The sequence below is a fragment of the Poecilia reticulata genome, linkage group LG19 (genome assembly GCF_000633615.1).
Source record: "Poecilia reticulata strain Guanapo linkage group LG19, Guppy_female_1.0+MT, whole genome shotgun sequence".
NCBI classification, from domain to species: Eukaryota; Metazoa; Chordata; class Actinopteri; order Cyprinodontiformes; family Poeciliidae; genus Poecilia; species Poecilia reticulata.
The window spans coordinates 13835613-13860618 of NC_024349.1; the positions used below are offsets into that span (position 1 = coordinate 13835613).

The 25006-nt window shown below is 38.3% G+C and overlaps 1 protein-coding gene across 1 annotated transcript; it reads right to left on the reverse strand.

The window, feature by feature from the left end:
* Positions 1–1975: 1975 nt before the first annotated feature.
* On the reverse strand, positions 1976–9339 carry kcnj16a (potassium inwardly rectifying channel subfamily J member 16a). The gene is made up of 2 exons (XM_008437171.1): positions 9271–9339; positions 1976–4080 (listed from the first exon to the last, which is right to left on the reverse strand). The coding sequence occupies exon 2, from the start codon at positions 4068–4070 to the stop codon at positions 2799–2801; it is 1272 nt and encodes a 423-aa protein (XP_008435393.1). The 5' UTR covers positions 4071–4080; positions 9271–9339; the 3' UTR covers positions 1976–2798.
* Positions 9340–25006: the final 15667 nt, after the last annotated feature.

Genomic DNA, 25006 nt, shown 5'->3' on the forward strand with positions numbered 1-25006 from the left:
GCGTACCAAAGGTTTGTGTTTGAAGATAATGGAGAAATGGCGTAAGACTGGGCCACTAACAGGAAAACCTTAAGATACCGATGGAAAGTTTCTCAGAGTGAGTCGAAGAACTTTTGTTTTTGAACATAGCTTGCCCAAGGCAGGCAGATCTGGGTCTATGGCTGTGTTGAATGTGATATGATGGTGACGAGGCAGTTGAATAGCTGAACCCCACTATTTATTTTAGGTGCATCTTAACACCTAAAATAAAATTATTTATGTCAGGCTATCTACTGGCTGAAAGAAAATGTTTGTTTTTGCCAACGCAACATGAGTCTATTTTTCTTTTATATCCTTCTAAAGTACAAATAGCCCTAACACATTATTAGTGCACACACTTGTAGTAAATAACTTTTTTTTATTGGAAAGTTTAGGATCTATGCTTTCAGAATGTGTAAATAACTCAAAGCGACTTGTTCAATTGTGAAACAATGGTCTACGGTGTACTGAGGATGCTATTGCTCTTGGTCTTCACCTGTTTTGCGCTACCTGGAGGACCAGTCATTCATCTTAACTGACTTTAGTTCTACTTTTAATAGCACATGTATTGTGTTATGTGTGTCTCCAGTGTTCCACCTGCACCTGTGGATACAGGACTTTGACTTTGAGTGACCAGACACATATGACCTTCAAGCTCCCTCGGCCATCAGTGTCAGCATGATGCTCTTCAGGTATTTTAGATCTTTAGACATATGGCTATGTTACAACCCAACACTGCAGCACCATTGTCAAATTTGCAGTTGATGTTACTCTGGGGAGGATGAGTTCACCTACATATATGAAGTGGAGCAGCTGACTGCTCCATGAGTCACATACCCAGACCGAGGAGACCTTTGGTGGATTTCATGAAAGCATTCAACTGGTGGAGAGGGTGCTGAACTTCTGCTTCCCCGAGAGTCAATTTAATTCAGTTCTATTTATTTATATAGTGCCAATTTAAAACATACACTTGAAATCAGACACCCGCCGAATAAAAAGACACAGACACATTTTTTTTTCTCACTGTCTGAGCAGAAATCAGATTAAACTTTTTGATTATATTTATTTGGAACACCAGTCTGTGGCTTTACTAGTCTTTAGAAATAATTTCTGCATGTATACATTGTGCCTGTGGTGAGCATGGCATCACTACATGCACATGAACATGCATACGTGTTCATTTTGTTGAGAAAAGGTAAGGATGTACTCAGGAGTACTTCTTTTTTTAACAATCATAGTAAAATATTTTCACCAACAATATCTAAAAAATCTGTGACAGTTTTAACTTCCCAGTTTATTACCGTTTGTTCCACAAACATTACTGTTATTTCTAATCAATTCTAATGCAAAGTTTACGACTTTGATACGTCAATGTGTTGGATGAAAAGATTTAGTCTCATGAACCTCTGGGGCAGATTAAATTCATTTGTGGTTAATATGACATGATTTTGTCACTAAACAGGTTCCTGTGCAACATCACAAGCTCTTTGCTGATGTTTTAAATGAATTATAAAAAATGTGCAAAACACAGATGAAGGTTGTGTCTGGTTGTTTGATGTTGGCATGGATTTTAAGCTCAGGCCGTCAAGAATTTAAATCAATCTTAGATGACTGCTAAGAGTAAAGATGCAACCAAATAAACACGTATTTATCAAAACCGCTCATGCTAGAACGGTTTTTGATGAACATTTTTAGAAACATTTTTCTAAAAATGCCATGAATTGTAAAATAGTCTGAGACAAATTACCATCTATTTGTTGTTTTTAAAAATGTTTTAAAGTAAATCCCTTATACAAGACAAATAACTTACAATTTCTATCTGCTCTGCTCCATCTCACATGAACCTCATGATGTGAGCTCATCTGTTTATCTTCTTTTTTTTTTTCTTAACATGGCAAATTTGATTATCAATATTTGTATTTTTAATATATAATAACCACAAATACACAGAGGCATATGAAGGCGTCAATAGTAAGACTTTAATTTTAGAGTCTGCTCTAAATGTTTTGGTTGACAACATTAATAGAGTAAATAAATGTCAGATAAAATATGAGAAAACCAGCAACCCATTTTAAAATATACTCTGATTAAAAAAAATCTAATTTACACAGTAATTAAAGACCTGGTTGAGTCACTGATCTACATCCTGCATAAATTGAGAAACTTAGCACTCTAATATTTTTCAAAGCAGTTTTAGGCATATGTGTGACAGAAAATATTTGTGTCAAAAACAAAAAAAAAAAAAAAACTGATCTGTACCGAAACTAGTCCATGCTGAGTGTGCATGCAAAAATAACAAATTGAAAGTATTTTTGAAAGTCTAATCTTTATTCTCATTTTGTGTGTACACTAACGTAAATAGTGTATTTACGTGCCTGAATTTAGTGCCTGAATTTATTGTGCAGTGCGGTGCCACAACCAGATTGGCTTTGTTGAAGAAGGAAAAGAAAAAGGAAAAGAAATGGTGTCAGTCACTAGAACCTCTGTTCACCCTTGGTGAAAATGATCTGCTCCACAAACATAATTTGGTTGAGTGATGAAATGTATTTTGAGCTTCTGAGATGTCTTAAGTTTTGCTGATAGCATTCTGTCGCATGGCCTGCAACAGACTGGCGACCTGTCCAGGGTGAACCCCGCCTCTCGCCCAGAATGTTAGCTGGAGATAGACACCGGCAACCCTACCAACCCCACTAAGGGACAAGGATGTAAAGAAAATGGATGGATGGATTCTGTCACATACACACTGTCTGCAGTTGGTGTTGGGTGCATTGGTAACATTTTTATGTTTCCTGTTCTGTGATTGTGGGGTCTCTTGGCACAGCCAAAGTTTCTTGATGTTGACTTTCGGTCTCCGTTGTGGGAAGATTTGGTTCTGGTTGGTTGTCTTGCATAAGTTCCACCGTTACTGTTGGGTCATTCAGACAATTCTCCTCATCACATTTCTGCGGTGATCGTGAAGATGGCTGTGGGGAACATCTGGGGGAATGTCTAGGAGAAGGTTGAGCGCAAAGCCGAAGCTGCTTCTCATTTTTGTTCTTCTTCTGCTCATACTCCTCAGCACTGACCACAGGTACCAGCACTTTAGCTGTGTTATTGAACAGGTTGTAATCCACCTTGTAGTGTTTCTTGCTCACCCTGATCATCTCCTGGAAAAGATGACCCCAGAGGATCTCATCTACTGTGTACGACGTCCGTGACTGATGCAGCATGCCGGTGGAGTCATCTGTATAGGTGAAGGACACCAATAGTTCAAAGTCTGCTTTTCGCAAATCTTCCAAACTCATCTTGTACAATGGGCTTCCTGGTTCAATTCTGTGGGAAATTGTGGTCGGTGTGACCAAGATAATGTCCTTTTGCTGGATGACCAGGTCTTCATAGGTAATATTGATTTCCCCGGTTGTGTGCACAGTGGTGTGGAGAATCTGAGCACAGGATGATCCCTCCACCATGTGGTGCCTGCGGAAATCCCCAATCCTCCAGGAAAGACACATATACCCGTCACGGAGGTTGACAACTGCACGGTTGCTGAAGCCAACTGTCTGCGCCCTCTTTCTGGCCGAAGCCATTTTGGCCACCACAATCCCGATGACAAAAGTGTCGATGAAGCAGCTCATGACATCCTGTATGGTGACGATGATGATAGCGATCATGCAGTTCTCAGACATTCCTCTGAAGCCGTAACCAATGGTGGTTTGGGTTTCCAGAGAAAAGAGGAAAGCAGCTGTGAAGCTGCGCACCTCATATACACAAGGGTCATTATTAGGGTCTTTGATGTCTCCATGAGCCAAAGCAATGATGAAGAAGAGTATCCCAAAAAAGAGCCAGGAAAGGATGTAAGACGATGCAAATATCAGGAACATCACCCTCCATCTGATCTCAACTAAGGTGGTAAAGATGTCATTGACAAAGAGCACCCACTCTTCTGGGACATGCCGAAACATCACGCTACAACTGCCCTCTTTGCGTATGTAGCGTTGTTTCTTCGAGCGATGTCCATTTTCTGTCTTCACACTGATGTCTTCAAAGGGGTTCACGGATAGATATTTAGGCATTTTTCAGAGTCTGTGGAGAATACAGAAAAGGGTGTGAATTTATTTGGCTGACTTGCATCTAACATTGTAAGGCAAGTTTACTTACTACATATATATCCAGTCATACAGAAGATAAATCAAAGTGTTTACAGGACATCACAGGAAGGACAGAAATAAAACAAGAAAACATAAGCATGAAAGCATTGTAAAGGTGAATATTTGTAAGACAAATATTAAAGGCATAGAAAAAGCAAATGTTTTAAACTGTTCATTAGTCAATTTGCGATCAAAAGGTGTCTGTAAAACAATAATCTTTCAAGTTCGGAGTTAAAGGAACCAACTGTGTTTTTCCACATCTCAGGTTTTCAGGGAGTTTTTTTTCCAGAGTTAAGGAGCTTAGAACGTAAATACAGCCTTACATTTACAGAAGAACTATTAAAGTATGTACTTGTAATAGAGTATCCACTCCACTACAAGTATCTGGAGAGAGGTTTCCAGTCACTCACAATCACATAATTCACATAGGCTTTAAATCATACATATTGGTTTGTATGTAGTCATAGTCAGAGTTTAGAATATTATTAAAATTATATTTTTTCAGTAATTTAATTTGATACAGGTTTTCAAGTCTTATTTCAGTTATTCTGACGATTTTCTGATCCCAGGATGGGTGAAAATCACAATAGACGTGGGGGTGGGGGGTGGGGGGGGAGTGGTAGGAAAGATCCAAACAACTGACTATGTGGAAATTTACTAAAACATTGATTGCATTGATCTTTATATCAATCTCAGAAAAAGTAGTGCAATAATAAGTCAATGTAGTAATGGAAAAATCAGTCAGTCAAGTTTATTTGTGAAGTTAGCTTTAGTGGTCTCTGTGTATTGTTTCCTGCATCATCGACTAAACACAATATTTAAAGATATTTGTGCCTTCTACAGTTTCATTTGGAAACTATCATCCAACAATCATGGTTGTTTGTCTTACAGCAGTGTAATTTGTTGGTTTACAGTTTAACTGACCCCAAACCTTGTCAGAGTTAAAGTCAGAGTAATGTCATGACGGCCAGACCAGCCTGACCCAAATTAGGCGTCTCTAAACGGGACATGAAAATAAAGGTTTTTAACGGGTTTCTGAGGCTCCTGCTCTTGAAAACTACCATCGCTGGTTTCATCTGTATGATATTGCTAAATGTTTGCTCCAGGAACAGTTTATAACACACTCTGGGTTGCAAAAGGAACAATACTTTCACAAAACTAAATCAATTTCCATAATACAAAGGCTACAAGTTAAAACTAAATGTGCTGATAGTTTTCTTGACAAGAAGAGCATCTGGCAGGGATAATTTGCTTCACTCAAGTCATCCGCATGTTTTACTATCACATTTTTGTTTAGTTTTTTTCACCTCAAATTACTTTTATTTTCAAAACTGCAATCTGGAAATGTTTACTTGAGTAATTCTCCCTTTTCTTCCTGGTTGTACTTTAATAGGTTTGATCTTAATGGGGCAGTTGCCTGGAGATGACAAACTCATCATAACAGTTCATGTTTGGTTTGCTGCTCATTTCTTTTGCCAATAATCTCGCTTTTTGGTCTTAAAAAAAAAATCAAATGCATAAGAGATGATGATTTTAAAGCCGGTACTGTTTATGTCACTGTGGAAAATGAACAAACAGAAGTGGCCTCAGAATCCCACACGCCCCCTAAAATTTAGATGTATTTTATTTGATATAAATCAGACATTACAAAATTGTGTAGTTCATAAATAAAGATTGCATGGACCTGATTAAATAAAACAGTGGATGTCTTTCATTAAAGACAATATATTTTTGATTACATAAAAATCTGGCACATATTTTTTAATAATGAAAACATGGATGAAATTGGTTAATAAACATAAGTAAATAAATAAAACTTTTTAAATACAGTACTTCTGACATGCAAAGGTTGGCTGTCCGAAAGTAGCCGTCCAAGAACCTTTTTCACTCTTTGGACAGAGGTCAGAAAGTTATCAGTTGCCCAGTTTGAAAAATATTAATGCAACCCCAGGACTAAAAGGGTCTAAGTGAGCAGAGGGAAAAGAAAATGTGGAAACTGGAATGGTGTCACGGTGCGATCATGGGCAGAGGAAGGATCAATCACAGCCAAACCACTGAGAGCATCCTCCACGCCCAAAACAAACACAGTTTGAATCACGGCTTATCTGACTGGGTGAACTGGGACTCCACTCTTTTCTGGCCACAGCCAACATTCACACTGCCAGAATTTGGAACTCGTTCCGTGAGGTCATGGAAATATATTCCTATAATCCTATCCTAAATGCCCTGATATGTTTTAAAATAATCAGATTATCCAAATGAAAATCTGCAGAATCTGAGTTAATGTTTTCTGGAGTTTCAAACCAGCAGCTACTGTTATTTCAAGCATTATGCATACTTGTAAGAAGAAAAAATATTGTACATTTATATTTAATTTATATTACCACAAACTGACAGTTTATAGCTGCAAGAATGGAAGACTGCAATATCGACTGACTGACCAAAATGGTTAAGCACCCTCCCCCCAAAAACCCTAAATCTAATAATCTTATTTGGTTTTAATTTGGTCCACATGCAGACAGTGATGGGTTGTGCACAGATTCGGACATCTATGTAGTGCCCAGTGATCCTTTATGAAGATGTGGATCATCCATCCATCCATTTTCTTGCACCCTTTTTCCCTCAGTGGGGTTGGGAGGGGTGCTGGTGCCCATCTCCAGCCAACATTTCAGGCGAGAGGCGGGGTACACCCTGGACAGGTCGCCAGTCTGTCGCAGGGCAACACAGAGACACACAGGACACACAACCATGTACACACACACTCGCACCTAGGGACAATTTGGAGAGGCCAATTAACCTGACAGTCATGTTTTTGGACTGTGGGAGGAAACCGGAGTACCCGGAGAAAACCCACGCACGCACAGGGAGAACATGCAAACTCCATGCAGAAAGACCGGGGCCGGGAATCGAACCCAGAACCTTCTTGCTGCAAGGCAACAGCTCTACCAACTGCGCCACTGTGCAGCCCAGATGTGGATCAATGGGAAGAAAAGTTTTCCAGTTTACAGCAAAAAAACAAAAAAATAAATAAAAACGAGGGGAACTACATTTAGTGTCTGCTTATGGATTCACAGATTGATGTTTCTGATTTTTTTTTAGATTTAGAAAAAGTCTAGAAACCCCTGTTGCTGAATTCATCTGGGCCACCGTTATCTGCTTCGTAAATCATTGTTCAGCAGGTAGGATCTCATTTTTTGATTGAAATGAGCCGCGCCGTCACAGTTTGGTGCAGGCAATGTAAATGTTTTCTTTCTGTTTGTTTAGTGTCTGAAGGTTGTGTGGAGAACTGCAGAACAGAAGCTCAAAGCAGATTTCCAAGAAATTCTGTGTTTGCACAAGGGTCATTTTAGTTTTCCTTTTCTGGTCATTTCTGCATATTTACACGTTTGTGCCAGCTGAGCTTTCCTGTTGAAGCATCAAGTCTATTTGTTTTACTACAGCAAATATTGTAGGGAAACATGGGTGGTGGTATTATTTCTTATTTCCTTCAGTAGCCTGCAGAAAAAGGGAATTTTGTTATGGTTATAAAACAAACAAGGTTATTTATATGTGTGATTTCTACATATATACACAACAGGATCTTAAACATTAAATCTGAAAATCTAAATTTTCCTAAGGCAAGCGAAGGAATTGCTGAAGAAAAACCCAGTTGTAAGATAAACAGAAATAAACAGAAAACTCAATTTCGAAGCAAATCACTTCAGCTTGGATCAAAACCTCAGAGGAATTTCCACCGAATGTACCATGCAGAACGGTGACCTGTGAGGGCCGTCTGCTTCCCAACAATCAGAACATTTTGAACAAAGACAGGTTTTATAACACATGTGTACAGACTGAACTGTTGTTACCACATCAACTGATGTATTTATGGAGATCAGGCTTGCAGCTAGCCTCTGTTTGTACTAAACACCACACTTGACAAGCGCTTACAGCACAAACACTTTATGACCTTTGGTATAAAGTTTCCGCTGTACTCCAAAGTGAAATAGCTTTTTTTTTTTTTCCTGTCTTTGTTTTTGACCACAACACTTTCTCAAAGTCTCCTTTTGTTTCCCAAAGTCAAACCGAATGTCTTGCATCCACAGTTTACTAAGAATTAGAAGATGAACTCTGGAAAGAACTTGAACAATTTGTCTTGTTTCCTTCGCTACACTTACAACCCTATTACATGCTCACTTATTGCAAATGACACCGTGCCACCCTCATGTGGTTCACTGGGACAGAACCGAGTACACAAGCGGCAGGTCGCAGCTTTCCCTGAGGCTCTCTGCCACCTCCGGTGACCTTCAGAACCTCAATGCGAGTGTGCCGTTTCACCTGAAGCTCTGCCACCAGATGAACTACAGACGTCTACAACTTGTTAGCTGAGCACTGAAAAGTCCTGGGGCAGATGTATTTTTAATAAGGGTTAAAGGTCGGCAGACCGGAGTGTTTTGATTATATTTTGGAAGCATGTTCCTGGGAGTTAATGGTTTATCCAAGCTTCAAAGTACCAAGTGACCAGAATTCTACTTGCGCCATCAGAAATACTTCAGCTTTGCATTCACACTTTCAGAATTGAACCTTTTTTAATGTGCTTGGAACTTATTTTCACTGCACACCTGCCTCTAAATCTATTCCACATCGGTTTTATTTCTATTTCTATTTTCATTAATAGACTGTTTTTTTTKTACTATACCTTGTCATGTTTTCACATGTTCAGGACTCTTCTGAAATCATTTTTAAAAAAATCAAAGCACATCATAAAGACCATTTCTGCAAACATCTATATGCTTTTCAGAAATGCAACCTGAAGCTATTTTAAACTTTTTTTTCCAAGATCATATTGCTCAGTATAACATGTTCCCATGAGCTGTACTTATCACCCTGACCACATCCCATATTGTTTTGTGTCCCTGCTGTTAATACAGTAGCTCAGATTACTGATTGTTCAGCTCACTTGTTGTGTCTGAATTTTTTTCACCCCAATGACTACATTCAAACTAGTGGCATTTGTTGGTCTACGCAAATATGTAAATGTCTTTACGTGACACTTCGCATTCCGTCTCACCTCAGTTATTTTTTCTTAACATACGAAGCTACACAAGTTCCTCAAAAACAACAGATATCCATCATCATTTCTTACCGTGTTGCACAGGGAAATTCTCAGCCAGCTGCAGAACTCTGTGTCCCAGGTTCCAGAGGTTCTCAGCGCAGTCACCTGGAGGAATGAGCCGCCTCACACGTCACAGCAAAACTAAAGATTAACACCTCCCTTCAGCATCACATGGTGTCTGTCAAGCAGGTGTCAGTCAGTGTGTGTGTGTCAGCCTGCGGGAATGCATGTTGTGGGTCTGCGTGCATGCCGGCTCATCTTGTCAAAAGACCTTTGTAATATGACGTGTTTGTAATTCAAATCTATTCCATATGACAATAATCTGACCAATTTATGCACGCAACAATGAGATGGGAGGTTGACTTGAATAAACTTTGAGATTAAAATTCAAAAACTGCTATTTGATCTGGTGTGTCCTGGTTATACTATCTACACATTAGACCCATAGCATCATATTGACGAGCTCTGTCATAAAAGCAACCAGACTGTGAGAATAATGCATGAGTTACACCTTCATTCGCACCAGATAAACTGACTGACTCTGCCCTGCTTTTTGTGTCTTTGCCTTCATAGAAATCCCTAATTCCCTGCCTGACACTCCTTAGAGAGGTCAACACTCATATCTGCCCTCTTACCTTCAAACCGCTGTGCAACAAAACTCTGCTTATTGTCCCAAACATAAAGCCTTACTGCAGTTTCTAACCTGGAAATATTTCACTCTGTCTGTTGCTGCAGGAGGAGACTCAGACTCTGGAGTCCGACTTATTGTGACTCAGCACTTTCTCACGGATCCACGAGCCGATCTGGGACGATTGAAACAGGAGATGGAGAACAGAAGGCCTGGACATGTTCTCTGGTCCATGTGTGAGAAGATGACAATGCACAGAAGCTTGTGCTCATGCAGGAATTATTGTAGCTGTTGATCCTTGTTGATTCCTATGTAATATGTTGTCAAAATGGTAAGTTTTCACAAAGTATTTCCTCTAAGTCGTTGCTCGAGTGTTGAGATAAGCGTTTGAGTTGTTCTCCTTCGTCTATTTTGTCTTTGGATTTAGTTATTGAATGGTGATCTTAAGTACAGCTGAAAACCAGAAAAGTAACAAGCCATGGTCTGTATTTTTATTTTTTTTTTGTGCAGCTCAAGGAAGCTGAACTCTTTGTCCCTACTGTATACCTGTTAAATCAGCCTCAAAGTTTAGGATCGGTTAGAATTACAAAAATCATTCAAATTAACTTACCAGAATAATATGTTTTTGTCGAGCGTTTATTTTATATGCCTTTATTCAAATACAAAAACTTGCTAACATTTCCTTTGTGTTGGGTAACTTTGCTTTTTAACTCGGCCCATTCATTTTCTTTCAGACTGCGATCAGAACTCTGTCAGTCCAACTCCAGTCTTGCAATAATTAACATTTTTACTCTAAATAATTAATTATGGCTAATTTCTTAGTTTCATCTGACCAAAGGACAGCATATTTATAAAACATGATCGGCTGGATTATTTCTGAAACAAAGCTGGAACTGATAGATAATTTTCAAGGCCCAATACCATCTTGAAATTGTTAGTTTCAATAGTCTTTTGCTTTTAATGAATTAATTAAAAACAGGTTTTATATTAATTCAGGGTTTCTTTTTGTATGATATTAAAATGTGTTTGATATTCTGAAACATTAATACTTAAAGAGTGACAACTAAAATAAAAAAAATTTAAAAACTGCATCGGGTAAACATACTTTTTAAAACATTTTACCATTTTACTGTGACAGCACCTAGTGTTTATTTTCTCCTCTTGCAGGGAAAAAAAAAAGTTAAGCGAGTTATTCGCCATCATTAGAAAGTTTGCACAGAGGCCTAAGCATATGAAATGAGTCAAAGGTTTTATATTTCTAGTTAAACCATCATAGTAAATTCCTTTGGGTGTCTAAAACTATGTGTGAAAAACGCCAGTTTTTATGTTTATGAACCTGACTTCATTTTTTTTTAGCATGTGTCTTGCAGTTTTCGTGTGTGAAAATGTTACATGTGTGTGCCATTAGTGGGTTAATGGGGGTCACAATAAATATGGACCCATAACAAATCTTCCCATTTCCAGGAAAAATAAATATATTTTTCCACAATAAAAATAATCCACAAAAATACATGAGCACACTGTGCACAGTTCTCGGATCAAGCATTTGGATGTAAAGCCAAGGCACAAAATTAAAGAGGCCAGATTTGTGGGTGTGAAGTGCAGACACTGGCTGCTCACTCTTCCAAAAATAAAAAAAAAGGAAAAAAAAAAAGTTTCATAACAGCAAATGATTGTTGGGGCTTTTAATGGACAGGCATGTTACATCATTGAAAAGTTCAGCTGAGGTTTCGGTCATTTAGGTTTTTTTAGGGCATGGTTAGGCTAGAAAAAATATTTATTTCTAAACCAATTTCACATATAGTGGGACCAGGGCATGAGCTTTGGGTTTAGTCAAAGTTAAAAGTCAAAAGATCAGGTGGAAGATTAAGCTTTATTTATCTGGGGAGTCACATAGTTACTCACCAGGTAAATGACTTGGCTAACTTGAGATTGAATCTAAGGAAAAATGACAGACAAAATAAGAATAAATGAAAAAGATGTAGGCTGGAAGGGCAGAGAGCATTGCACTAAATCGCTTTATCGACGTTAGTTGGAATGTTGACAAGACTAGATAGTCATATAGAGAAATCTGGGTGATAAATATGAAATAGTGAAGTGTTATGTGAGAGTGAAGGAGTAAAGAAAAGGGAAGTGCTGAACTGGGGAAATGAAAAGAGGTCATAAAATGGTCTAAAGATAACTATAACAAGGGTTGTAAAGGAGAGTAAAGATAGTTGGATGAAATAAATGTTACCAAAAAAAGATTATGAAGATTATTGTGTGGAAGGAATCATAAAGAGGGATGAGAAGAATTAGTGGAAAGAAAGAATTGTCAAGTGAAATCAAGAGGACAAGTGTGAAGAATAGGAGATTTATAGGGATAAGAGGGGGATTGTAAAAACTTCATAGCAAAAACATGGATGATCTGTAAAGAAGTGGCTGTGAAGAGGTGGGATAGGTGATCTTGCATAAGGATGAAGAAAAGTCTGATGAACTGATCATTAACAAAGGATGAGTTTGAAGGAGAATCTAGAGGAGGAATAATGAGATGAGTGGAATAAAAAGTTGTGGGTAAAGTGGCTCTCACCCCTGATATCTAAAAAAATATAAACAACATTAAAAACAGGTGATTTTTCACTTTAAGTAGTAAACTTCCGATGGACATATTACATTAGTCCAATTTTTTTTTTCAATGACTGCAAATGCCAAGGTTAAAAGTGTAAAGGAAAGATACCTTAGGAGTGAAACCCACTGGAGAAGATGTCAGTTTGCAGGTTCTGAATCTGGATATGGTGCTGATCCAGTTTCAGTGTTATTTTGTTGCTCTTATATTCCCTGTAGTACTTTAACAAACACAGTTACAGGAAAACAATATGGACAGTCAGTGGAAAAAAACAAGCACATTTTATTACTTTAGATAAGTAGTTTGTATTAAAGTCGTAGCTCGTTGAGGTGCATGTTAAGTCCAGGCAAGTAGTTCACAATATCAAAGTTCAAACCTGCTTTGCTGCACGAAGTGTGGAACCAGAAAGTAAAGTCTTCAAACACAATCTGCAAAGTATGTATTAGGAATAGGAGACCCGATTCTTTAACAAGTTAGTTAAATTTAACTACATTAAGAGTCTGTTTTTTAACATTTACCTCCATTAAAGTTAGACTTCATCCCAACTTATTTTTAGACTGCATTCTGTTTCTTTTGGGATTTGCGAACTCTTTGAACCTCCTCTCCGGGTCCACTCAGGAAGTCCTGGTGGCAAAACCAGCCATCTCTTAAACACACATTTGTTTCCTCCATTTGAATGCGTGCATGTGTGTGCGTGTGTATACCACTTGACCATCTGCAGAGCTAGTGTGTGTGAGACAGGGAACGAGAGATTCCGTGCATGTAGTGTGTATGTCTACGATAATGAGACTGGCATGAAGTGATTCAGTGTATGTTTTCCTGAAAGGCAGAACCAGCAAACAAACAGCTTTGCAGTAGGAAGCTTTTAAACAGCTGCTGAGGTTCACTGCAGTTCAGCTGCCTGATAATAACAGCAGGATGCAGCACATCCTGCTGCTGCTGCTTTCAACCTGATTGCAGCAACCTGCCTTCTATGTGCAACAGAACAAAATAATGGTATAGTGAAATTACATGTCCTTTAAACTTTGTTTGATGCATTAAAACTACAAACTGAACTATTTCAACCTGAGTGTCTGAGTGGTATTGCTGTAATTGCGACAAAGTCGTTGGGCCCAATCGTCGAAAACGCAAAAAATAAGTCGTCTACATGTATGCCCAACGTAATGTAACCACCTGAAATACAAATATGTTCTTTAGAAATGTTAATCATTGCCAGTTTCACATAAACCTGTTAAAATCTGTCTACCTAAGCAGTCTGAACTGTTTTAAATTAATAACATTTATCCTTGTTACTTCCTGCTTGACTTTGGGTTCTCTGCAAAAACAGCACACACCCCTGATTTAAAAAAAAAAAAAAAAAAAAAAAGCTTTCAGCCAGGGAAGAAATGGCAAATATTTGAATTTTGTGCTGATAGAATGCTACAAAGTTCTACATAGAACTTCACCATGCAAAAGAAAGAAAGAGAACCCAGACAAAACAGGTTAGGTAACTAAGTGAAAATGCCGTTTAAACTCAAACAGTGTGCTTAACAGCTGTCTTCAGTTTAATCTCACGGCCTTGAAGAGTCACAATCTGCAAACTAATCTGGTGTTAATTTCATGTACTGTCAGACACTCCTTAGATAGTAAAGACCAGAAGGTTTTCTATTTTTGAACAGTTCAGAAGGGTATTTGAGAGAGAATGGTTGAAATAACAAAAAGAAAAAAAAAATACTTCAACGGCCTTCAATGCCAAATGAACCCATTTTAACTTTCTAAAGGAGCACCAAACATGGTACCTTGAAAGTTGGAAGGAGATTTTATTATCAGAGGGGAAAACAATCATTTTGAAGGGTCTGATGGCTCTCGCTATTGGCATGAGAAGGCGATCATAGGACATGATTTTTGCATTGCACAATGTCATCCGACTACTTTTTCCTTCAATGAAACAATGGCTACTTAGGTTATACAGGGATTTTAAGTGGCGCAAATGTTACAGCAGGCATTGGCCCTGTGTTGCTTATCACATTTTTCAACAAAGCAATGATGCTGTATAAAGGTCTTCTTCAAAGAGAATACCATACAGAAACAAGCTGTGTGAAGTCCACTGCATCAAATAGAGCAATTTTACCTACTGACAATACTCACATCAAGCATTTTGCCCTTTTAAGTTATCAACAAGAGCATTGTGGGTGCTGCTCCACTGAATCGTTTTGGAAGCTTTCAGCTGCATTTATTTATTTATTTTTTTCATTTTTTCCACTTTGGTATTTAACATTTGATCAGGTGAACCTATCAAAGCTTTTTTTCAATAATTTTTGCATTTCATCTGTATTGGCTTTGGTTCTTGTTCTTTTGTTTTTTGCATTAAAGCTTGAACGACAGCCTGGTTATAAGTCAATGCATGGTTACAAACCAAATACTTGAAGCTTGTTGGTCATTTAAACTGAAAAAACAAATGGAAAAAAAGCAAAAAAAAAAGTGGTGTGTCTTATGGCTATGAGAAGCTCCTAAACGTCTCTTTAGGTTTAAAAGAAAGGACCCAAGTAAATGTATTGCCTCTCCAGGTGTTCTTGTCACTAATTATTTAATCAGTTTAAAAGTGGTCCTGAAATTTATATTTTTTTGTTTGTTTTTCCGTTTCCTTTAAATTTTGCGCAGTTGTCTTTTCTTCTCTTCCTTTTCAATCTATGGTCAATATTTCCCCAAAATAACCAGTTATAGTTCACTGTAGCAAATTAAACTCTATGAATTTAAAGGTTTGCATTTGATTACAGACCTTCACATTCATAGTTTCCACTCTTATCTGTACAGACAACAACGACAAAAATGTTCAGTGTTCTTAGATAACTCCCTGCACACATACATGTTTGCTCTTGAAACATGCCACAAATTGCTCGGAGGGAAATTTCTGACTCGGTCCACTGGCCGGAGATCAGTGAGGTTCCAATAATTTCATTGTGTCTCCTGTTTCATTCAGAAGTTGCTGCTATGTGCTGCATGTGTGAGTTTCATAAGCATTCTTCTGTCATGGCTCATGAGGCTGGGAGGTGACGCTAATCTAGCCCAGCACTGTTGGGGGAAACTGCTACTTTTAACTGGCTTTCAGCCACGCCAGAACAGTTGGCAAACTTTGCAGCTTTTCCATCCTCACTTTTTCAACTCCTTCCTTTGTAATTTCTCAGCACTGCTCTATCAAACAATAGAAACATTTGTGTTAAGAGATTTTTAATCAAGCCTACAAAGCTGAGCTTTAAAAGTGGTTTAACGAGCACAACTAGAAGACCACTCGTTCCTTAATTTATCTGAAATACTGCAGAAAACTGACTGCTTATCTATTAATCTTATTAAACAAGAAAGGATATGTACATTCACTTAAAAAGTGAAAGAAAATGTGTTTCTTCATCTAGAGCAATAGTTCCCAGAAACAATAGCAGCTAACAGTTCTATAATTTTATATAATTAACTTCTTTATAGTGGCAGAGATAGTACATAGTTTTGTATTTTTTTCTATCTTGTATGTATGTATGCCCTTAAATGGCTTTTTGTAGGTAGTACCATTTGGTTATCCTTCCACAAGATACTTAGAATAGTTGACGAAACTATTGACAAAACTGGCATAACTGACTCAGCTTTGGAGGTCACCTTGCTCTAACACACCTTTTCATCCCTTCCCACACATTTCCTAAGGAAGTAATGTCAGAACGTTGTGATGGCCATCCCCCAAAAATTATTTTCTTGTTCTTAGACCACTTTGTAACTACTTTACCAGGATGATAAGGCTCATTTTTCATTTGCAAGGCACATTTTTGCCCAACCTTTGACTTCCTGGCTGCATTCTTGAGATGTTGCCGAGTCATGTTGTTCATTTGTCAACGTGCCATCGATCTTGTAAAGTGTGCTACTTCTGAATTGGGATATTTTCATGGTCATCATGGTGAAACACTTTAATTTAAGTTTATCCAAACCACCAGATATGTCTCCAAATTTTGAGGTCTTTGTCCTTGAATCCATTAGCAAACTGTAAGCTGGCTTTGTGTGGTTCTTTTGAAGTAATGGCTTCTTCCTCGCTGTTCCCCTCCAAAACTTGTTCATCTCTGAAACAGAGAACCCATCTTTTTCCTGAACAATGTAATCTAATGTTGAATGGAGTTATTTGTTGCTGATAATTACAGAATGCAAATCATCAACAACATCATTTGAAATGTAAGCATTTCTGTATGGTGTTAATTGGGTGCCTGCACCTGGCAAGGTACGATGACACCGTCCAATAAATGCGCTCCGTAGATCTCACCTTATAACAGTGTGCCTTCTGTATGATTTCCTGGAGCCTTCTCAGCATATTTGGCTGTCTCATACCCTCTTATTTCAACATCAGGTGTCTTTAAAATCTGCACAAGACTTGACATTACATGGTACGAACATGTGGCATAATTCAAACAGTCAGTCAAATGCAGATAATGCTATCTCGAGCATTTTCTGGCTCCTGCGGTCTTTCTTTGCACTTTTTGTGTCTGCTAGATGCTTCGTAACCTGCCTGATAATGCCATTAATCGAAAGGCAAATAGATGACATCATCCTGCGCATTTTTAAGCACTGAACTTGATGTGCTGCTGATCGGCAGCTAGAAGGGAGGAAGACATTGAAAGTACATGTGAATACCCAGGATATGACAAATGCACATTTAACTGAACACTAGTGCAGCAAGGTATACATTTCAGCCTATATGCATATAATTATGTACTTTGGACAGGTAGAAAGTCCACAATAAATTCACACTTGTGCACCAGTTTATTGTATTTAAAAGTCATAGCAGTTGGATAGCATTCACTCCACAGGTGCTGTTCCTTTTCGACATAAATTTAATCAAGCATGCTTAGAAAAGATTAAAGGCTCTGTTTACCTTTTTCGTTTCAATCAGAGATTAAATGGCTTATAAACCCCCCTTTTATGGAACCATTTTCAGAGTTTGGATCAATAAAAATTAAAGCTTCTTCTGTTTGTGCTATTTACTGGCTAATATACAACCAGTGAAAACAGCTTTTAGTTACCTCTATAAAAATAGGCCCTTGTTCACGCAGCTCATTTTAAAGTGCGGAGGAGCTACCGATTCACCAGCCTGGCCTCACCAAGGAGCTTCTGCATTTCCTTTGTACTATATCTGCACTTTTTTGTTGTCACTTGGTTTTATATTCAGGAAATACAAATGGTGATATAGAATGCTGTTGTTGTATGTTGTTCCGTTCTCTCATATTCAGCTTCTCAGAATCTCTCTTGGAAATATTTTTTGTTGAAACAATCTCATTCCAGCTGCACTAAAAATATCACCAACATCAAGAGCTGTCTTGTGGTTTTGGGGAAAGTGCCTTTGGTTTAAACATCAGCTACAAAGTTTCCAATCAGATTGACAGCGTTCTGCCGGGGCGAGTGTTCAGATCTTCGCATGAGGTTGACATTTGACAATATGACTGCAGCTTGTTAATTTGGCCCCAGATTCAACCACAGTCTCTTATCAGGAGTCAAAATAATACAAATCCTGGATTTCCCTTCAAACTCTCTCCCAAAGTCAAAAATAGCCAACCAGAGAGGTTGGAGTATTGTTTAGAAAGCTTAATGAGACCTGAAGCTCATTCATAAACTGATGCTGAGAGAGGAAAAACAGTTTACCGCAAATKTATTTCCTTATCATTTCGATCACGTTATTGCAGTGCGAGTTATATTTCTGTGGTCAAGTGTAGTGAAAACAAAAAAGCAAAAAGGTATGAAACTTTTCTTTACGATGCGATCATTAGCACCCCTCATAAATGTCTGCACAAAGTCCACAGGTTTTTTTTTTTTTTTTAATCTGTAAAATTTGTTCATATCGTTCATATTTGGATCCAGTAATCTGCTTGAAAACACTAGGACTGTGAGAATTTATTTATTTACATGCAGGTCAAATGTCCAGAATAGACATTTCCTGACATTTAGGAAAGGAAAGATTTAGTCCTTTTTTTAACCAATTATTTATAGGTGTATCCAGGAAAGCTACAGATTGTTCTAATTATGTTTCCATTTAGAGATTCGCTTTTTCCATTGGAAGAAATACAAAATACGAAATATAAGCTGCATTTACTTAAAGGGTGTCTGACTTCTCACTTTTCAATACATCTATAAACCGTCTTCCTTTCCCTTCTCCTTATCTGACAGAATCCTTACTCTCATTACCAAATCAGAAGGAACACACTCATTCCAGGAGATTTTGGATTTACTCTCCACCCACCAAGATATTCCCAGAAAACATCCATAGGGAAACATCCTGCCTCCTGTTGACGTGGACAAGAGTTCATCCTTCAACCACCCCGACCTGATCAGAGCTCATCACCTTTTCTCTAAGGCGGAGCCCAGCTAACCTATGAAGGAAGCTTATTTTACAGGACTTTATTTGCAGAGGGGTTTGAGTACACCGGTACCCCTGTTGTAGTGTCTTCCTTCTGCACTTTAGTCTCTTTGGAAGGAGATGAAATTGAAGCCATCAAAAAAATTACCATGCAGTACTGAATTTCCACCTGTGAGCTAGGTTGTAAGGCAGGGGTGTCAAACTCCATTCCTGAACGGCCGCTGTCCTGCAGTTTTTAGATGTGCCACAGGTGCAAAACACCTGAATCAAATGGCTTAATTACCTCCTCAGTTCTCCAGAGCCTTGCTAATGACCTAATTATTCTATTCAGGTGTGGTGCAGCAGAGGCACTTCTAAAAGTTGCAGGACACCGGCCCTCGAGGACTGGAGTTTGACACCCCTGTTGTAAGGGGATGAGGAGTGGATTTCACACTTGCCATGAAAAAAAACAAACTACTGTAATTATATTTATTCTGCAAACAAAGTCATGTAGAATCATCTTTTGTTTTTGTAATATCCATTAATCCGTTCTGCAGAGACTGTTTCTCTGTCTCTTCTGAGGAAATGCATTTCCACAACATGATCCCACCTTCACTGCACTTCAAGGTGAGGATGGCGTTTTCAGGGTGATGTGCTAAATTCCAGTTTTTTCAGGTTAAAAAGTACAATTTTGTCTCATCCGAGTAGAAACTCCTTCATTTTTCCTGTGTCACCTACGTGCCTGGAGGCAAAACGCAAACCAGACGTTGGCTTTGGTAGACTATTTACTGGAAGGACAACATTTCATTTAGAGGTAAGTGTCCGCCACAGTTTTTCACGTTTTTAATCTTGAAATATTTTTAAAAACCATGCATCCGTTTCAGTAATATAATTCCTTTGTGCTCATATGCTAACATGTGCTAGTCGGCTGCATAATAGCCAAAATAAAAGAAAGCATAGCTTGTGGTTGTCTTAAAAGACAGATTGTGCGAGTTTCCACACTGTTCAGTAATTTGAAACACACATTCTGTATGAATGAATCATTTGGGAATGAGTCATTAACATTTTTTAAATTGTCTATCTCTATTCACTTTTACGTGTAATGTTGCACTCCAAGAACACCAATTTAAATGTACATAGCATGAGAAAGACAAATTAAAGGTCAGTGTTTCGTTCCCTTTTCCCTCTTCTTACTTCTGCAAAGCTTTGGAAAAACCTCCTGAGTTTATTTGAAGATCGAGCAGCCGAGGAGAATGGCTTGAGAGTGTTTCCAACCATTTGGGGTTTTCCATGGAATCTGCTGCCCTTTCGGTTATTTTGCCACCTTAAAGACATACATATTCTTTTGTTTTTTTCTTTCAGTTGTCATCAAGAAAAAGGGTCAGCACTTCATCCTTTCGTGCAGGATCTCTGACTGTAAATATCCAAATAATGTTTACTGCAGGATTTTGCTACTTCCGACGATGGAAATAGAATCTTAGGCATCCAGAAGATTATGCCCATCTTCCTTTGCAACAATAAGAGCTTTAAAGTCATTTTTTAGAAATTGCACTCTGAAGAACTGTAAGATGAGAGGTAGAGTATGAGGCAGCTGGAAAACAGACAAAAGAAACTCTGTGAACCCAAAGACTTAGGAATTTTGGTCAAGTTAAAACAAAAATAAGGGGAATATATCTTCTTCTGAATTTTTTTATTTTTTTATTTTTTTAATAAGTCCAAGTCAAAGATATTGCAGGTGAAACACATGATGGAAAATATGGTGTACACACTTAGCTTATAGGAGGACCGTTTAAATGCACGGGAGATAAATTCATTTTTGGTTGTTTTGTCCCCCAGGACGATCCGAGAGAGAGCATTAAATGGCATCACCGGACGGGAGGTGGTAGTCAAGCTGTTTATTGTCACAGGTGGGGCAGAGAGTGTAATGCTGCTGAGGATGTAGGCCCAGCTGGAGAAACTAGCGTTGTTCAGCCTGAGCTTTAAGGCCACTTGCATAATCAATTGGACATTTGACCGCTGCACCATGACAGCTTGATGGAAAAAGCCATGAAACTAATCCCCTGGTCTGCTGCAGAAATATTTATATCAATTTCCTAAAGGTCCTTACGCAACGCTAATGTAGACAAACCAATTAAGTACAAATCAATACTTTAATATTTCAATTAAGAAAACGGTTACTCTGTTATAATTTTTTTTTAATCATAATTGTAGGCTAAATTAGTGAATGGGTCAAAAATGAAAGAAATACAATGTGTCCTTGATGCATCTCGCATACTGCCCATGTGCAATGATGGRCTGTTCTTTTGATCTGAAGTATGTTCTACTTTTTTGTTTAATAATGCTGTCTTTGCGAGTCTTCATCCATAAAAATGTGCTTAACAGCGTGAGACGATTGTATTATGTGGTTGGGATTTCATGTTCATTCAGCGTTTGCCTTAATTCCGAAGCAACTAAAAAACAGATCTGTAGCTTAAGGAGTATTAAATGGCCACAAACAAGGGTTTCTTAAATTGTCACTTTTATATTTCATTTCAGATGTGGTTACAGATTTATAACCCCCGTCTTTCTTTTTGCGTCTTCCAAACTTTCCGAGATAAAAACACAGCAGACTTACAACAGTCTGAATATTAGCATTTTGTCAAACTGCCACCTTAAGCGGCATCAAAGGGATTGATGATAAATTCAGGAGCTACTTGTTGCACACGTAAATCATCAAATCTTTTTAGTTTACCAAGCACTTAATCTTGTTTCTACACTTAATTATGATTTGTAATAAGGTCCCGGGACTCAGTAGTTCTGGTTTTAGTTTGGCTTTTTGTGATGTATCAATGAGGAGGACCTAAGGGTGCAATCAGCAGCCTTGGCATCGGTACACGATTCTCCTCTCTGAGGCCTTAAAAAGAGAGATCAATCTGTAGCAACAATCAAACCAAACATTTCATGGCGTTCTTTTAAATATTACATGTTGTAAACAGACAAAACCAAAATTACCTGGAAACAACATGAGCGTAATACAATGTTTGTCTCGTGTGCCATTTTTTACTCAGGTTTTTTTTGGATCCAGCCGTTTTAAACTGCCTCTGAGAAGTTTGGTGCGACACTTTCTACCTCAACGGCTTGGAGTGTGATTACAGTTTATATAGCCGGTTGTAGCTCAGCTTTATGTGACGGATGTGAATATTTCCTACAAACTGCTTGTGGTCAGGTCATGGCACCAGTGTCAGCTCTGCCTTGTTAGAAGGCAGCTCCAGGCAGAGAAATCAGTCAGCACAGGACCTTGGCAACGCGTGGCGTTAGGTGCACTCAGTACACTCTCCCAGACTGCACTGACGTCCCACCATGCGCTCATGCCCATAACTCAACCGCGGCCAAACCAGCTCATTAGTGAAACAATCCTCACCCTGGTTTGTGTGTGTATGTCTGGACAAGCAAATGAGAGTGTAAAGGGTGAGATTTCACGTTGTTCTGGAAGAATTGTCATCACAAGCTCAGAATGCATTATATTGTTATAATATCTCTCTTATTCCAACTACCTGTAACATTTTCCGATTTGCTAATATTTTCCATGATATTTTCCCACATTCACTCAATCACTCCCAACACATTATCCACGCATTATCCAGTCTTTGCTTGCACAATATTTATTCATGGCATAAAGTGGTCCAAATGAGTGCCCCCATAATGTGGTTATTAATGTAAGAGCAGGTTTAAAGACAGGTTTATGGACGTGTCTTTATGCAAGCAACACCTCACCTGTGAAGACTTTAATGAGGAATGTTACCAGTTGAGAGAGAGCTCTCTGGCATTGTACTATTCTTCACTTTCTGTCTGAAGTTGTGCTTAACTTAGTGTTTATACACATAGATGTTGCAGCTCCAACATTGTGTGACACAGTGCTCGCTGTTGGTCAAATGACCGAGGATGAGAAATGTGAAACATACATCAAAATATATAGATAAGGTGTTCAGTGTCTTGCATTCATACACATTGAACTTTCTCCCATATTGCTATGCTGCAGCTCCAAATTTCTGAATGTATAGTTAAAAAAAAATAAATTATAATAATAGTACAAAAGAGTGCGCATAACTATAAAGTGAAAGGAAAATGTTTCATGTTTTCTTTAAATGCTTTGCAAATATTTTATTTTTTTATTTTTTGGCGTGCATTTGTATCCATCCCAAAAAAAGCTGTCAAACCTTCAGCTTATGTCTCTACAATAAGCTGGCTCCCATTTATCTAGAACATCACAATTTTGTAAAGCTTTGTGTTTGCAATAGAAAAAAAAAGTTATAGTAAACAAGTTTGTGGTTGGAACATAAAGAATTGTGGGAAATGAAAACCTGTTCAAGGCACTGTGCATATTAGTACAACAGCATGTTTTCAGATTTGATTCCTAGATCTTCAGAGCAATGATGCAGCTCCTTGATGTGTCTTAATTATTTCCTTATTCTTCTTTGGATGTGGGAGGTAGAACAGTCAAGCTTTTCCAGGTCCTCGGTTATTAATCTTCTGCAATAAAGACCAAAGTGGAGGAAAATCAAGTCATAACAAAGGTACAGTTCAATTTTCTTGTCCTTTAGGGCATTTACTGTTATGACTTTGACCAAACTGTAAATCTTGCCCTCCCCCTCAGAGGAAAGCTAAGGAGGCCTGCAGGGAAGAAAGTGAGCGGCGCTTGTTATGTTGCGTTTCTTGTTAGGCCACAGACACATTATTGTGTGAAGTAATAGTTCACAAGGGTGCATTTTAATTGAATCCTTTCCTTCTGCTGCAGCTAAATAGCATTTTCAAAGATTATAAATGCTACGGCGTATAAATCAATTCAGCTTTCTCTTTCTCACACAGACTCTGCAGGGCTGGACTCAATTATTCGGCCTAGTGGGTCTGATTTTGATTGTTGAATAAGCAAATGAGACATGACATGGAAAAACATATCCCCTTTTATATGAACCTGTAACTCCTTTAAGTGTGAGCTTTGTCTGCCTCGCTAATGTGATGTATTTTTAGAGAAACTGATACAACCTCTTGTTGTTTTTTTTTTTCATTTTGTTTGACCACTCGCTCTGAGTCTCTCCTTCTTCATTGTTATGTATTTTTTGGCATGAGCAGAGCTGAACAGCAAATACTTTGCTCATGTAGTCACTAGACAAATAAAAGCCCACTAACAAAACAATAAAATGAAATCTGCTCGTGGTTCGATATGTTTCATTGATTTGCTAGGACAACCATTTCTTAACACTTTTAAGTGGATTTGCAGCTGTCATTAGAGGTGCGTTCAAAGGAAATGTTTTAGAGGGTAAAAAAATATTCATTTTGCCAGCACAAATAATGGATACGTGTTGAGCCACTTGATTTTAATCGATCAGAAGATTGTTTCAGGTTTTTTTTCTGTTTTATTTTAAACCAACTCATTTTTAATCCTCCGGAAAGACTGAAGCAAAATCAAACCGACTGAAATCTTGTTGGTAACTCTCGATGTTACCAACAAGTTACCAACGATGGGATTTGCTAACATGGGAGAATCCCCATCCCAAAAAGCCCAAAAGAGATGTCAATAAAACAATAAGTAGGCAGCGAGGTGCAGATGTCAGAACTCCTTCTTTCAGAGATGAACTCTCAAAAGCTGAAAAGATGAACAGCTGTTCAGATTTAGAATGATAATCAGATGTCAGTCACTGCAGGAGACACAACAAGATTTTCTCTAATTGGAAATATGGTTTGACATTTACCGCACTATTCTTTTAGTCTGAAAGATGTGATATAATGGCTGATAATCACAGTGTGAACTGACTTTGAGCTGACATTGGTGGGAACTCCCTTTGTAAAAACTTGTTACTTATCTGGACTTAAGACCTTACGTAGCCATGCCAACAATTAACTAAGGCGCGTGCTGGAAATGTCTGATATTTTCTGAACCTCAGATTCAGCCAGGATAACACTATGGTCACTGCTAGGTTGAGGGGCAGGACTCCTTATTGCTAGGAAGTTCAGAAAGCGATGGAAGTGTGCCAGCATCCTGAGAGAGCTGACAAGGAGAAAACTAAAGTCTGAAAAGAAGATTTCTGTTTCCTGGTTTCTGGCAGCACTGTGTTGTCCTCTCTTTCTCTCCGACTCAGAGATGATGGATTTAAACCATGTATGTCCTGTGGTCCTGTGATACCTTTTCAAAAGTATTAATGTTTTACATCCTCTTGTT

Excerpts from the sequence above, each read along its gene's own strand:
- kcnj16a (XM_008437171.1), bottom strand. The coding sequence starts at position 4,070 with ATGCCTAAATATCTATCCGTGAACCCCTTTGAAGACATCAGTGTGAAG.